The sequence below is a fragment of the Oryx dammah genome, unplaced genomic scaffold (assembly GCF_014754425.2).
Source record: "Oryx dammah isolate SB20612 unplaced genomic scaffold, SCBI_Odam_1.1 HiC_scaffold_21, whole genome shotgun sequence".
Taxonomy (NCBI): domain Eukaryota; kingdom Metazoa; phylum Chordata; class Mammalia; order Artiodactyla; family Bovidae; genus Oryx; species Oryx dammah.
In genome coordinates, this window is record NW_024070205.1 from 31,354,464 (window position 1) to 31,368,903 (window position 14,440).

At 48.3% G+C, this 14,440-nt stretch overlaps 1 protein-coding gene across 4 annotated transcripts in view; it reads right to left on the minus strand.

The window, feature by feature from the left end:
- The window catches only part of CEP104 (centrosomal protein 104), a 38,768-nt gene that overhangs the window by 22,208 nt on the left and 2,120 nt on the right, over window positions 1–14,440 (minus strand). For all 4 annotated transcript variants that reach the window (XM_040264194.1, XM_040264193.1, XM_040264192.1 and 1 more), the window contains exons 2-6: window positions 12,718–12,843; window positions 2,528–2,701; window positions 1,981–2,119; window positions 829–891; window positions 469–545 (exon numbers count right to left, since the gene is read on the minus strand). In XM_040264194.1, the coding sequence (XP_040120128.1) occupies window positions 469–545; window positions 829–891; window positions 1,981–2,119; window positions 2,528–2,701; window positions 12,718–12,830 (566 nt within the window). In that variant the 5' untranslated portion in view covers window positions 12,831–12,843. The remainder of the gene's footprint in view (window positions 1–468; window positions 546–828; window positions 892–1,980; window positions 2,120–2,527; window positions 2,702–12,717; window positions 12,844–14,440) is intronic.

A 14,440-nucleotide genomic window follows, 5' to 3' on the forward strand; every position in this document is an offset into this window, starting at 1 on the left:
CCAAGCCTGACCTGCTAAAGAGGCAGCGGGATGGCTGAGTCTGCACAACTGCACGCATGCAGAGTGTGGAGAAGCTCTCAGGAGGACCTGACGAGATGGGCAGGTCTCACTCCGTTAAGGACTGAAGCTCTGAGTAGAGGGAAGATGAAGCTCAGTAACTGACAATCTTGGTCAGTTATTCCGTCTATGAATTTACCTGTGCCACTAAAACCTCAAAGGACGGCTGATGGTTCTTTTGTTTGATGATACCGAACCAAACAGGAAATGAAGTCCTCTCTGAAGGGTGCTGAATGAAGATGTGCTAAATAGAAGAGTGACCTTAATCTGCAGTGTATTTACGACAATCCCATCAGTGGCTTATTCAGCTCCAGACTGCACTTTGGGGCCCACGAGTCCAGGGTCCTTTAGCGCTGGCTTCCAGGGAGGAAGTCACAGAAGTTTATGGCCTGGGGCGGGCGGGGTTCTTACCCAGAGCAAGTTCCTTCAAGAGCTGGGTCCTCTGCGTTGTGCCCCAGGTAGTGATCAATCAGCTTCTCCCTGGAGGTCTGTGGGGAAGTTCTGCTTAGCATCTCAGAGCAAAAAGGAACAACGTACAACAAAGAGATGACGTGATATGAAGGGGCTTCGGTGATCCTGTTTGCTGGAGGGACAACTAAACTTCTCAAGTAAAGGAAAGTTTAAACAACAGCTGCTGAAAAATCACCTGCGAGCTGGTCACCGGACACTTCTGTGAGAATTTATAGGATGACACTTTTCTGATAAAAATGAATGACCCCTCCTTGTTAGAAATAAATGTCTCTCTTTAGGAATGAAACTTCCCAAACTTACAATATTGGTTTCATCGCCAAAGTCTGCAGGGTCTCCAATGATATTTACTGCAACCAAAGCAACCTAAGAGAGAATTCACCAACAGAAATTAAGTATAAATGTTAGACAGGACTTAACCCCTTTATAACACTCTGATTCATCCTGTCATCAAATGGGATGATGTACATCTAAATGTACTAATGCAAAATCTCATGCTAACATAGAATTATTAATGATTTTCATATATAATATTCTAATGAACCAAGTAGCTATTTTAATGTTTGAAGGATGTTAAAACAGTAACAAAGTTTTAATGCAGCCTTATAATGAAACGTCCACCTGAGTTAAGAATGGGATCATATCTACCTGATGGTGGTAAGTTAGACGACGAGTGACAACCGACATTAACACAGCTCAGTTCGTCCGAGGCAGTGATTCTCCCATGACATGCCCCCCTGCCCTTGAGAATCACTGAGGCTGAGCTAAAACCCAAGGAACTCCTGGTGAACAAGGAGGTGAAGTGGAGAAAAGAGACGGTTTAGAACTCTGCTGTCATGTATGGACAAGGCTCCTGACTGTCTCAGACCCTCCTCCAGCTCACCTGCTCAGCATAAACTCTGACTGGCTGGAACACTTGCGTGCCTCTGGAAGGGGCAAGGAGTGTTATAAATATCTGCTTCAATTAACAAGACTGCTCTGATACCTCTGATTTCCACTGTGTTAATTATGCCAAAGCAACAGAAAGGGAACCAGAGAGATTCTGGACTGCATGCCACATGAAATCACCTTTTTTTGTAAGGGATTTACCTTATAAAAGTATACCTAGAACAGTGCTGTCCCATAGAAATATGATGCCACATAGATAATTTTAAGTTTTTTAGTTGCCAGAGTAAAAAAAAGTTTAAAAGAAACAGATAAAATTGATTGTAACAATATATTTAAACTTAATACATCCAAAATGTCTCATCTGGTTACCAAGTCTGGGTGACACACAGCCCATGCCCGTGGACCAGTCACGCCTCCAGCACACACGGCCACACGGGACTGGTGGCTCTGAATCGGAGGAACAGCTCCAGAGAGCCTAGCACTGCCCCACAGACACCACCCTGAAGGAAGAGTCCAGGCTCTTCTATGAAGGGAGACACCACTGAGGGGCAGGCCCATGCATCTCACCTGGTTATACACATTGTACTTGTTGACGTGGTTTTGGTGAAAGATGAGCTTCAGAAACTGCCCCACTGCGTCCACGTACACTGACTTCAGTTCCCGGGCTTTGCAGCCTGTCTTCTCATTGTCACAGAGAGACACGTAGCTGGAAGAAAGAATGCAACTGTGGAACCACGTCAGTGCAGAAACGTGCTGCCCTTGGCTCCCAATGAACTCCACAGGTTTCAAGGAAAGTTAGGCTTGGAATGAAAAAAACAAAAACAAAAACAAAAACAAAAAACCTTGGGCAAAGTCCAGAAGTCAAATTCTAAACAGTGTTCTCCAAACAAGTTCCACATCTGAAAAGCCGCCTGAACACGACTGATCAGCGGGAACGCCGCTCGGCGAACATGCTTGGCATGTAGCAGGTATGCAAAAGTTGTGAGATCAGGACCCACACGTGAGCGTGTGAGCAAGTGCCACGGCAAGGGGGAATGCCACAGTGTTTACCCACTTTGAGGCAGAATTGTTCAGGCTAGACATCCCCACCATACACGCTAAATTCCACCCTTACCCAAGCCTCCGGAACCGCTCTGCTTGATACGGGGTGAAGTACTCGGGCAGGCTCTCACTGATGTAGAACTCAACTTTGCTGGGGATCATGTACTGATGTGCGAGCAGCTGCAGCTTCCTTATTCGACATCGCTCCACCATCTGAAGAACAATTTCTTGTGGGAACTGGCAAAACCTGAAAGCAAGCACCATCCTGTTTTTCCTGCAGGATCACCAAGGAAGGTTTCAGGCGGTCCCTGCCCACGCGTCCAGGTAACAGGGCGGCTCTGTGGGTTCTGACGCTGCAAGGGCCCTGGTCCTGGCCCCCTCAAAGCCTTCCAGTCACAGCTGGAACTCAAGAGTGGGGTCTGCCGGGCACCCAGAGTGAATCAAACTTGGAGTGGCTAGTTTGTGGTTTGAAATGAAACCCAAAGTTTATCATGAGATAAACACACGGGACAAACAAGAGGCTGTCCAAGTGAGCCAGCGGATTTCCCGCTGGAACCCACACACTTGAGGAAACCCCTCGCTTTATAGAATCCTGAGTGGAGTGAGCAACGAGCAATCCGTCCTGAGTGCCACTCACGCTCGTTCAGCAGCCTGGAGGAGCAGCCTACGGTTGACTCCACTGGAGCATCAGTTTTGCTCAGAAGGCACACAGCTGTCAGAAAACTCACGCTGCAGTACACGGTCACGACCAGAGAGACAACACAAGGCTTTGACAGTGGGTGGGGCGTGTGCCAAGCAGGCCAGGCTGGGTGTGCCCGGCAGCAGGTGTCCAGGGGCTACTGGAGCCGGGGAAGTCCTGAGGATGGGGGGCAGTAGGCAGGCCCCTCCAGCACACGTCACGATGCCTGAGAGCACAGCAGTGACCTGGCGGCTGGCCTGCCTGCCCCTTTCCTGCCTCTCCTCCCAGCCGCTCCACCACACCCGTCCAGACAGCTACACACACACGCCAGACGGCCCGGGGAGCCTCCTGTGACCCATCTCCACCCTTTGGGGCCCATCTCATCTCTTAGCTGCCCCCTCAGCCAACATCACAGGTCACCACTGACCTCCATGAGGCCGAGTCCGACCTGCACTGCTGGTCCTGACCTGGCCCTTCCTGCCCTGTTAGGGTTCCAGACACCCCTCCTTGTGCAGACTCACCGTGCGTGGGGCATCCCCCCGACCCCATGGCTTTGAAAACCTCTCCTCGGGGAGGAACCCCAAGCACACACCACCCTGAGCCTGAACTTGGCCATCTCACAGGTGGCCTGACACTGCACACAGACATCCGAGAGGTGTGAGATACCACACAGACGAACACGCTCCCCGCCCAGCTCCCCGACCCGCCTGCCAGCCTTCTGCCCGTCCTGACAGAAGGAGCGCACAGGGAGGAACGCTAGGCTGAGCATACGGGGCTCTGGGCACTTCTGTGTTTGAATGAGAAAGTGGGGCCAGTGACGATGGACAAAACGCTCTTATTCTGGGGGTGAGATCCCTGGGGTTTCCTAATGCTGAGTTTTCAAAATTGCCACTGTTGTTAAAAGAGACACATGTGGGGCAGGACAGCCAGGAAATGGGGAACCTAGCAACTCGTGCTTCGAATCCCCTTCGGCCAAGACTGCTGTAGACATTTAAGATGTTTACTGTCTCTCAATGCAGGGCACAGACACTATAATTGGTGGTGAGACCATTCTAGACATAGGGACACAGTAATCTGTGTGAAAAAAAAAAATCCTTTATTATTAAAAAAAACAACTACAAAATTGTTTAAGGAAAACTAAGACTACTGACAAGATTTTGAAGTTGTGTATTTTAAAACCCTTCAAAAAAAAAAAAAAAAGCTATGGGAATCCCCTGGTGGTACAGTGGTTAGGACTCAGTGTTTTTACTGCTGTGGCCAGTTTGACGCCTGTCCATGCCTGCTGGGAAATGAAGATCCTGCTAGTCATGCAGTGTGACCAAAAAAAAAAAAAAAGGCTATGATTTAGCTATTCAAAGGTAGCTTATTGAGAGTTTACAGATGGATCAACACTACCCCTCAAACTGATTACAAGAAAGGACAATACACTGTGACAAGCAACGAAGGGAAACCCCATGCAAAATGGAGCCAGAGAAGACCTGAGCAGACCTTTCTCCAAAGGACATACAGATGGCCGACAGGCGCGTGATGCTCAGCACCAATGACCATCAGCACAATGCAAAGTAAACCTACAATGAGACATTGCCGCACATCAGCCACAGTGGTTATCATCAAAAAAATCCACCAACAATAATGCTGGGGAAGGTGTGGAGAGAAGGGAACCCTCCTACACAGTAGATGGGAATGTAAATTGGTATGGACACTGTGGAGAACAGTATGGAGGTTCCTTAAAAAACTAAAACTAGAGCTACCATACGACTCTGAAATTCCACTCCTGGACATGTACTTAGAGAAAAACATGATCCAAAAGGATACATGCACCCCAGTGTTCATTGCAGCACTGTTTGCAACGGCCAAGACATAGGAATGGATAAAATATGGTACATATATACAAGGGAATATTACTCAGTCATTAAAAAGAAGGAAATAATGTCATTTGCAGGACATGGATGGACCTAGAGAGAGTCATACTGAATGAAGTATGTCAGACAAAGAGGGAGAAATATCATATGACATCCCTTATATGTGGACTCTAAAAAGAAATGATACAATCGAACTTACTTACAAAACAGAAGAGACTCACAGACTTAGAGAATGAACTACGGTTGCTGGGGAGGTGGGGGCGGGGCAGATAGTTAGGGAGTGTGGGATGGACCTGGACACATCGCTATCTTTAAAGCAGATAATCAACAAGGACTTACTGTATGGCACAGGGAACTCTGCTCAATGTTATGCGGCAGCCTGGAAGGGAGGGGAGTTTGGGGAGAATAGATATGCATATATGTATGGCTGAGGACCTTTACTGTTCACCTGAAATTATCATAACATTGTTAATCAGCTATACCTCAATACAAAATAAAAAGTTCTAAAAAATTTTTTTTACAAAAATAAAAAATACAAAAAATAAACTCAGGCACGCCCTCCCTTCACCCTGGCCACAGAGACACTGTCACCAACCTGAATCTCCTCTCTCCTGTTACAGCATAAGGGTGGTTAAGAGAGTTAAATGCATCTACAAAGTTGCAAGGTTTCCACATCACATGTGAACTCATTCAGTATCAACTTTAAATAGACTGTTAAACTTAAGGATGTATATTCTAACCCCTAAAGCAACAACTTTCTGCCATAAGGGTGGTGTCATCTGCATATCTGAGGTTATTGACATTTCTCCCAGCAATCTTGATTCCAGCTTGTGCTTCTTCCAGCCCAGCGTTTCTCATGATGTACTCTGCATATAAGTTAAATAAGCAGGGTGACAATATACAGCCTTGATGTACTCCTTTCCTATTTGGAAGCAGTCTGTTGTTCTATGTCCAGTTCTAACTGTTGCTTCCTGACCTGCATATAGGTTTCTCAAGAGGCAGGTCAGGTGGTCTGGTATTCCCATCTCTTTCAGGATTTTCCACAGTATACTGTGATCCACACAGTCAAAGGCTTTGGCATAGTCAATAAAGCAGAAATAGTGGGGGTGAACAAGCAATTGAAAGAAGACAAGATGGGTTCTGAGGTCCCTCCCCCTACCTTGTGCCACCTTCCCTCCCCCTCTGCTCATCCTCCACTCCTCTGCAACCCCCCACCCCTCTGGCTGAACTTCCCTTTTTCTCCAAACCCCTCCCCATTTCCCCCTTCCCTGAACTTAAATCCTTCCCCTTGAAAGCCTAGCCTTCTAGGGGTCCAGATGCTAAACCCCTGGGTTTTTAATGGTCCCTGGACTAAAGCTGAACTTTGAGCTACCGTCAGAGATTCTCCCAAAGGAACTGAGGAACCCCATGTGTTTGCTGAGGAGTCCAGTACACTTCTGAACTTAGCAACCTAGCTTCTCAGGTTTATGTCTGTCAGGACTGATGTTGTGTGAAACTTGCCTGATGGGAAAATCCTGAAAAGGATTTGGAGAAACAGATGCTGACTGACAGCAGGAAACCCAAGAACTTGCTAGAAATTTTCACTGAACAGTTTCCAAAGGTTTTCTTAATCCTGATGATTGGAACAAAATTCAGGCTTGCATGCAGAAACTTATAAACCCTGTTCACGACCACTATGGTTGACTTGAGAATGTCAGGTCTTCTTTTGGATATTGAATCCACTTGGGTTGCTTCCAACTCTGTGTTCATGAATGGGCTGAATGGGGATTCTCTTTGTTAAAAGGACCAGGATAGAATGGAAAACCATGTCCACTCCAGGTCTGGTTACTTTGGTAGATCAGCTTGTTTTGAGCCCTGGATGATTCAACCAAAAGGAAAGCCACTAACATCCTTAATCTTCAACAAATGGAGACCCACTTCCAAACAAACAAACAAAAAAAAACCCTAGTCTCTGCTATTGCTGCAAAAAGCCAGGACACTGGTGGCGGGGAGGGGAAGACCTTTAGGGCTTAAGCACTGCAGGTGCCTTCCATGCTCCAAACAACCTTTCCATGTCCTCCTAACCCAAGCACCAGGCTTCGAGGAACCACAGGGATTCTTCCCAAACCTCCTTCTAATTGGCTTGGAGAAACCACCCTCTGGACTGGGAAGGAATCTGTGTCCTCAATGACCAGAGTTACACTCTCAGTGCTCAGCCCACTGCTCTCAGGCAGCTTCTGCCTGAGAGTGCTGAGCTGAAAAAGCGGGGGATGTCTAATGAACCCCAGAAGGTCCCCATCTTGCAACCTGCTCCCTTTTGTTCAGGCCGTTTGAAAGACACATTCTCGTTTCTCCTTCAGTTCTTTCACCCCTATTTGAGCAGGAGGAGAGATTTCTTACGAAAGTGACATCCTGGAATTTCTTTCTCCTGAAGAGGGAAACAGGTCTAGAATTTGAACTGTTGGCCATCAAAATAGCCAACCAGGTGAACTGAATGACCTCCAGTATCTTTTACTTGCTCGGTCTCAGATGTATTAGAGCTGATTTCAAGGACACTAATCACTGGTCATCACTGGATCGGCTATTGCTCTCCTTATATGGAAAATCTCCACCTGAAATTCACAGAATCCAGTGTTCACATATTAATATTTAAACATATCCCTCAAAACTTCTCCCCAGAATTAATCAACACCTTATAATTAAATAGAGGTCCTCAGAGGCATCAAGTCCATAGCAGAAGATTTCAAAGCCAGGGCCACATGCTTGCTCGGTATCAGTCCCTGCAGCATTCTGTTTCGCCCATAACAAATGCAATGGCCGAGGATGGAGGTCTGTCCAGCATCTCTGGAATCCACAATGTCGTTACCCCTGGCACCCTGTGGTCCCTAAACCCATCTAAGACCAGCATCCGTTCCTACCAGGAGCAGAATCACCCTGTGACTGCTCTGTGGACTGCTTCCTGAGGGTGAGTCTTAACCACTGGACCACCAGGGAAGGCCCTGAAAGTCCCCCTTACTTCTCCGACCTTAAAGGCTAATCTGGACAACCAAGTTTTCTGTAGGCTCTACTTTGTTAAAACATACGGACGGCTTGCTTCTGTGCTCTCCTCTAAAACTTCACAGGAAGACAGCACTCACCTGTTAAACCTTTTAAAGGGACACAAGGCCTCCAAGGAAAAACTGCCATTTGCTCAAACTCAGATTCAGTATTTAGGGCACCTGATCTTAGGAGGAGGCTACATTTAGATTCCCGTAGGCTACACGGCATTCTCAGCTTCCCCAAACCTCAATCTCAGTCCAATCACAAGGTGTTCTGGATAGCTGGCTACTGTCAAAACTGAATTCCAAATTTCTCTCTTAAGGCCCAGCCCTTATACGTTTTCTAAAAACCAACAAACTTGGTCCTTTTATTTGGGGAGATCAGGATGATATTGCCTTTGGAGCTTTAAAGAGAAGTTTAATAAGGGCCCTGCCCTTGGACATCCCAGTTTTCAGTTTCCTTTCTTCCTCTCTGACATGAGGAGGAGGGGAACATCCCTGGAGCACTCGCCCTAAAACACAGGGACCATCATCGACCCATCGGGTATCACGGCAGACAGCTGGACCCCGTGCCATGGGGACAGCCCCCTTGTTTCAGAGCCACTCTGGGCACCAAAAACTAATCCCCGGGTTCCTCTAACCATCTCTGTAGCCTGTGCAGTTGAAGCTCTCCCGAACCCTCACCATGCTGGCCTGCTAGCCGTCTCACTTCCTGGGAAACACTCCTTCTGGCTGCTCCTGAATAACTCACTGTTGCTGTAATAACCTCACCCCTGCTGCTCCTCTCCCGCTTCACCGACAAAACTCCTTCAGACAGCTCACACCGACGCATCCCCTTTGACTCTGTAGTAACTTACAGGAGACTCCTCTGACCAACGCAGATTTTCCACGGTTTACTAAGGTTCTTATTCATAGGAGGAAAAGGCAAACACCACATGGGGCTGCTATTGCAGCGCCTCTTGAAACTGTCAAGGCAGCACCGATACCCATGGCTGCTTCAGCCCAACAGGAGGAAACACACCCTCTCACTGGAGCTCGTGGTGCAGCCACGGGCAAAACCACCGGCGCTTATACTCAGAGCCTCTATGTCTGTGCAGTTGCCCATGACTTTGGGACGATATGGAAACAGCAAGCTTGACTTACCTCTGATGGGAATAAAGTTTAAAATGGCTCTTATGTCTGAGATTTATTAGATGTCATACTCATGCCTCCTGCTCTGGCTGCTGTCAAGGTCCCTGGGCATTCCTGACTTGACTCCCTGGAAGTGAAAGGAAATGACCTTGCTGGCGTTTCTGCCAAAATGCTGCTCTCAAAGAAACCTCTGGCTAAACCTCTGTCATGGTCCAAAGGGACAGCCCCATGTGCCCCAGAGGACAATTTGGGAACACTGACTAGAAATGTCCAACAACTGGCCCCAGAAAAGGAAAAACTATATTGGGAACTGAATAACTGTTGGCTTGATAAAAAGAGAACTCTTGGTTTGGGCCAAACCACACTCTGGTCCTAGCAGAAGCTCCAGAGTCCCCATCACTGCCCACTGTACACACGTGATGCCACTGGTCTACTGGCAAAAACGACAGAGCTCACAAGCCAGTATTGGAGGGAGGATACTAATAAGGCTGTGAAAAGCGCCCCCCTTACTTGTTCATCTGTCTGAAACTTAATCCAGGAAAGCCTGTCTGCACTGCATTAAACTGCTCACGGGCCATGTGAGACCTGGCAAAGGGATTTTATTCAGCTGTTCCCATCTCAGGGACATAAACATGTTTAGTTATGAGCTGCACGTTTTCTTACTGGACTGAAACTTTCCCCTGTATGTAGACAGGCTACTGCTTCTTCTGTGGCTGATATTCTGTTAGAAAAGACCACCTATACCTGGGGAACCCCTTGAACTTCAGTAGCTGAAAACTTGGACAGGTGGGTCTGTGCTGTCTGGTCGGTTTTACACTTTTACTGTCTTACCATTCTCAATCCACAGGGCTAATCTAATGCATTGATGACATTATTAAGACCCAATTGGCAACATCTGTACATGAACGTGAAGTCACTCAGTCATGTCTGACTCTTTGCAACCCCATGGACTGTAGCCTGGTAGGCTCCTCTGTCCATGAGATTTTCCAGGCAATAGTACCGGAGTGGATTGCCATTTCCTTCTCCAAGGGATCTTCCCAACCCAGGGATCGAACCCGGGTCTCCCACATTGTAGACAGACGCTTTACTGCCTGAGCCATCAGGGAAGCTTCATTTGTAGAGACCTTCCAAATACCTTGGCCAAAAGCATTGCTGTTGGTCCCTATAAACCCCCAGATCAACCCCTTTGGGAACTCAAACACTCACCCATTGAGATGGTCAGAGGATGCCCAGGACAGCCAGTCCTGCCTCTTCTGACCTACAGCTGATAAACAGAGACATGCTTCAATACTGCAAGAGCCTTACTGCTCCCACTGACAGTGATCGTGCTTTAATAGCACAGCCTTCTCACAGCAGGCTCCTGGGAGACGATTGCTGTGAGTGTCACACCTTGCAGCCTAGAGATCTCACCTTCTGGAAAAGACACCCCAGAAGGACTCCCTTCAACCTCACTGGAAAGGCCCCATCAGGTACTGCTAACCAACTCTTGTGCGGCTAAGCTCCTGGATTCACGTCACACCTAGAGAGAGTACCAAGCCCTGAGTGGATGGCCCTGCACACCAATGAGTGCTGATGTGAAAGCACCAATTTCCAGGAATGGAAGCAGACAACATCTGACGAGATGGATGGCCAAGACTGGCCAGGCCCATATGCCCTTTTCTCACCATTGCTTCTTACTTTATTTCCCCCTCTCTCCCTTGGACAGACACTTTTGTACACATTTCCCAATCTACTGTGAAAGAAGGGTGCTCTCTGATTGCTGGAGTTGTCACCAGAAACGACCTGTCCATGACAGCAGCGACCCCTTACTCACCCTGTATGTAACTTCTCTGGAATCCCAATGCCACTCTGTACCTAACTGTTCTGTAGGGCCCTCTTATAAGGTGAGAATACGAAATCCACGTGCCCCTGTTCTGTGGCTTTACTCAAGCTCTCTTGGATATACATGTAGACCACACTGGAGCAGCCGACGCGAGTCAGACCGTGTGTAAGCTGGCTGTCATACCCCTGTATTTAGGAAGACTCTCACTATGTGATAACATCGTATTTGAGGCTTGGCTGAACGACGCTAATGACTCCTTGATATGGACAAACGAGTCCACAAATGCTGCTCTCAGGAGGGGGCCCTGCATCTCCTCCTGGCTCCTCTTTCACATGTGGAAGTCCTGGTAACGGCCCTGTGCTCGGACACCTCGTCATCTCCACAGCTGGAGGGTAAAAAAACAGTGCGATTTTGCTATATTCGCTGTTCTACTTTCTCTTCATAACAAAAGAGAAACCCCCCATAGGTCCACCCCATTAAACCTCCTTAGCTGCCTTACATGGAGCTTCTCGGAGGCACAGTATATGAGCCTGGGTTTGCCTCTGTAGGGAGAGTCCTTCTCCTCCCATCAGAGTAGGTGCCAAGATTAGAAACCTCTTCCCACCATTAGGAGAGCTGGCCGATTCCACAGCCAAAGGAGTAGCCACCCAGTGGTGATCACTTAACTTACTGGCTAAAGAGGGCATAGCCGCCAGTTACCTATTTGCTGAGTAAGGAGGTGTTGGAACGACGGCAAATACCACCTATTGCACATGGATAAATGTTCCAAGAGAGGCAGAAACCCAATTACACAAAATCAGGGAGCAAGTGCACTGGTTGCAAAAAATTTTCACCTGATATTCCCTGGTCCTTTAATTTGTTCAGCTGGCTACCTTCAGGCCCACGGTCGTGGGTCAGAGCCATCATACAATTTGGAACTGTCACGTTACTTTAAATTTTGTTTTACATAATCATTTCTCAAAAACTCCGAGAGGAAAATGCGTCTGAATTTTAAATGGGATTTGCATTCAACTTTTCAGCAACATACCTCCTGAGTAAATGTAAGTCATGAGCACATGACTGAGTGTAAATGTCACACAGATGCACACGCTCATGACTTAGGAGCAACAGTCAGCCTTCTCCTGGCACCTGGAACACCAGGCTCGAGGAGCACGGACCCCGAGGCGAGTGGCCTCAGGCGGCCAACGCTGACAACACCCAGGAAGCCCAACCAAGTCCCGGGGCAGCTTAAAAACCAACTCTGGCCCACTTTCCGGGAAGAAAGAAGGCTTCTCAGGAATACGTTTCTGAAAAACACTCACTAGTGTTACATCACTCAAGTAACGAGCATTTTTAAAGGTGTACAAATAAACATTTCAGAGGAATCTGAAAGAGACTTTCTGGGTTGAGGTCCTATGTTACATGACAGCGGTGAGATGCAAAATCCTTACCACCCAGCACAGAGAATGCAGACTGGCCCTCAATCAGGGAACTGGGTGTGTGTGTGTTGGGGGGTGCAGACAGTTCTCTTTCTACTTTTCCGTATGTGCACACTTAAGTGAATGTGGGGTAAAGTTATAGAGGAAAAGTTTCAACAAATTTTCATTAAAAATAGAAAGAAAAGAGTCCAGCATGTAACTAGATGGGTGAGGCGGCAGCACAACCCCACACTTGCGTGGTCCTGCGTCTGATTTGTAACAACATTAGCACTTAGACCAAGAGAGTCCACGTGCCCCTGATGACCCACCCTTCACGGCCCCTCATCCCGCCCACCTTGGTGACCTCCACCCGCTGACGGTCGGTGCGTGGATCATCAGTTCCCGGGCACTGAAGCCGTCTTCGTGTCCAGATGAGCTGACGACGACGAATCCGATCTTGTGGGGCATTCTGCGAGCCGGGCTGTGTGCGAGAGCAGGAGAGATGGCTTCAAAATCAGGGGGCTCAGGGGCACAAAGTGACACTGTCACGAGTGTCACTTATGTGTTAGTTCTCGCCTTGCTAACACACAAGCAATTCACAGCCCAGTCAGACTGTCCCATTGCTTTGAAACAGTCTAGTTCCTATTATGTAATTTCTAAGGCACCTCTGATATTACTTAAGAGTATCATTCAAGTTACCATGACTTTTCCCAAATACACTAACATGTCCAAAGAGCCTGAGCAGCACCGTGGGCTGCACTGTGTCCCCAAAGCGCTCTGAAGCCCTCACTCCCAGGACCACTGACAGGACGTCTAGGAACAGTGTGCAAATTAAGAGGACATCTTATGGGAGTAGGGAGGGCCCTACTCCAACATGACTGCGTTCTTACCAGTAAACAGACAGGGACACACACAGACAGGAGCCAAGTGACAAGGGCCAAGCAGCTGCAGCAACACACCTACAAGCCAAGGCCATCAGGGCCAGGATGGGTTCTGCATAGGGGGTGTGGCCCTGCTGGACACCAGAGCTGGGAGGGCCCGGAAGGGGTCTGCAGAGGGGCCGTGGCCCTGTACAAGTGCACCAGGACCACCTGGACACCAGAGCTGGGAGGGGCCAGAAGGATCTGCACAGGCGGTGTGGCCCTGCACACGTGCACCTTGATTTTGGACTTCTAGCCTCCAGAATATATTTCTGTGGCTTTAATTCATCCAGCTTGTGTTACTCTGTTATAGCAAAAACAAGGTCTTTTGCTAAGATATGAATACAAAGTTTTTCAAATTAGGAAACTAATAAACCAGTGTGTTAAACAGCTATACAAAGATAAGGGGGAAAAGGGGCAGTTTAATCAACAGCATAATCATTGCTACATGAAAACGTTGACCAGCAGAGGGAGAGCAGAACCACAGACAGAACCTTCCATGCACAACGGTGCTCCTGGAGCCAGTCTGTGTGGCAAACGGTGGGGAGATGGGTAAGTATTGCCTGGATGATTTTTTCTCTCAGGAGAAAAAAATCGCACCTGGCTTGGCTCACAGCTACCTACCATCATGTTGAGCGTGGCTGTAATGATGTCCAGCTCTGCCCACTCCTTTGAAAATAGCACCTCAATCCCAATTTCCCTCTGTGATTCCACCCTCCCCACACCCTGCACCCCTCAGCCCCTGCGTGTGGGGCATGTTTCCCAGCTCGGTCAGTTCAAGACTTCCACGTCCTCCTCAGGAACTGACTCAGGGATGGAGCCATGAGAACAGGACCAAACTGCTCAGTCCCAGGACTCCGCTGCAGGGGCTGAGCTGTAGCACAGCATCAAGGGTAGGGGTTAAGAGTTGGGAGGAGGGTGGCTGCTAGAGTAGCAGGGAGCTCTGGGCAGGGGGTGGGGCTGACATGGGGAAGCAGTGTTGAGAGTGGCAGGCACCCCCACCTTGTGAGCATCAGGACTTAAAGCCCAAAGGACTCACAGACTCCCACTGACTCCCCAGTTACTAAGGCTGTCGATGCTCTGCAGTTGGCCAATTTGGCTGAAGGGTCAGTATGCAACCAAGAGCCCTCAAAAACACAGAGGATAAAGGCTTCTCCA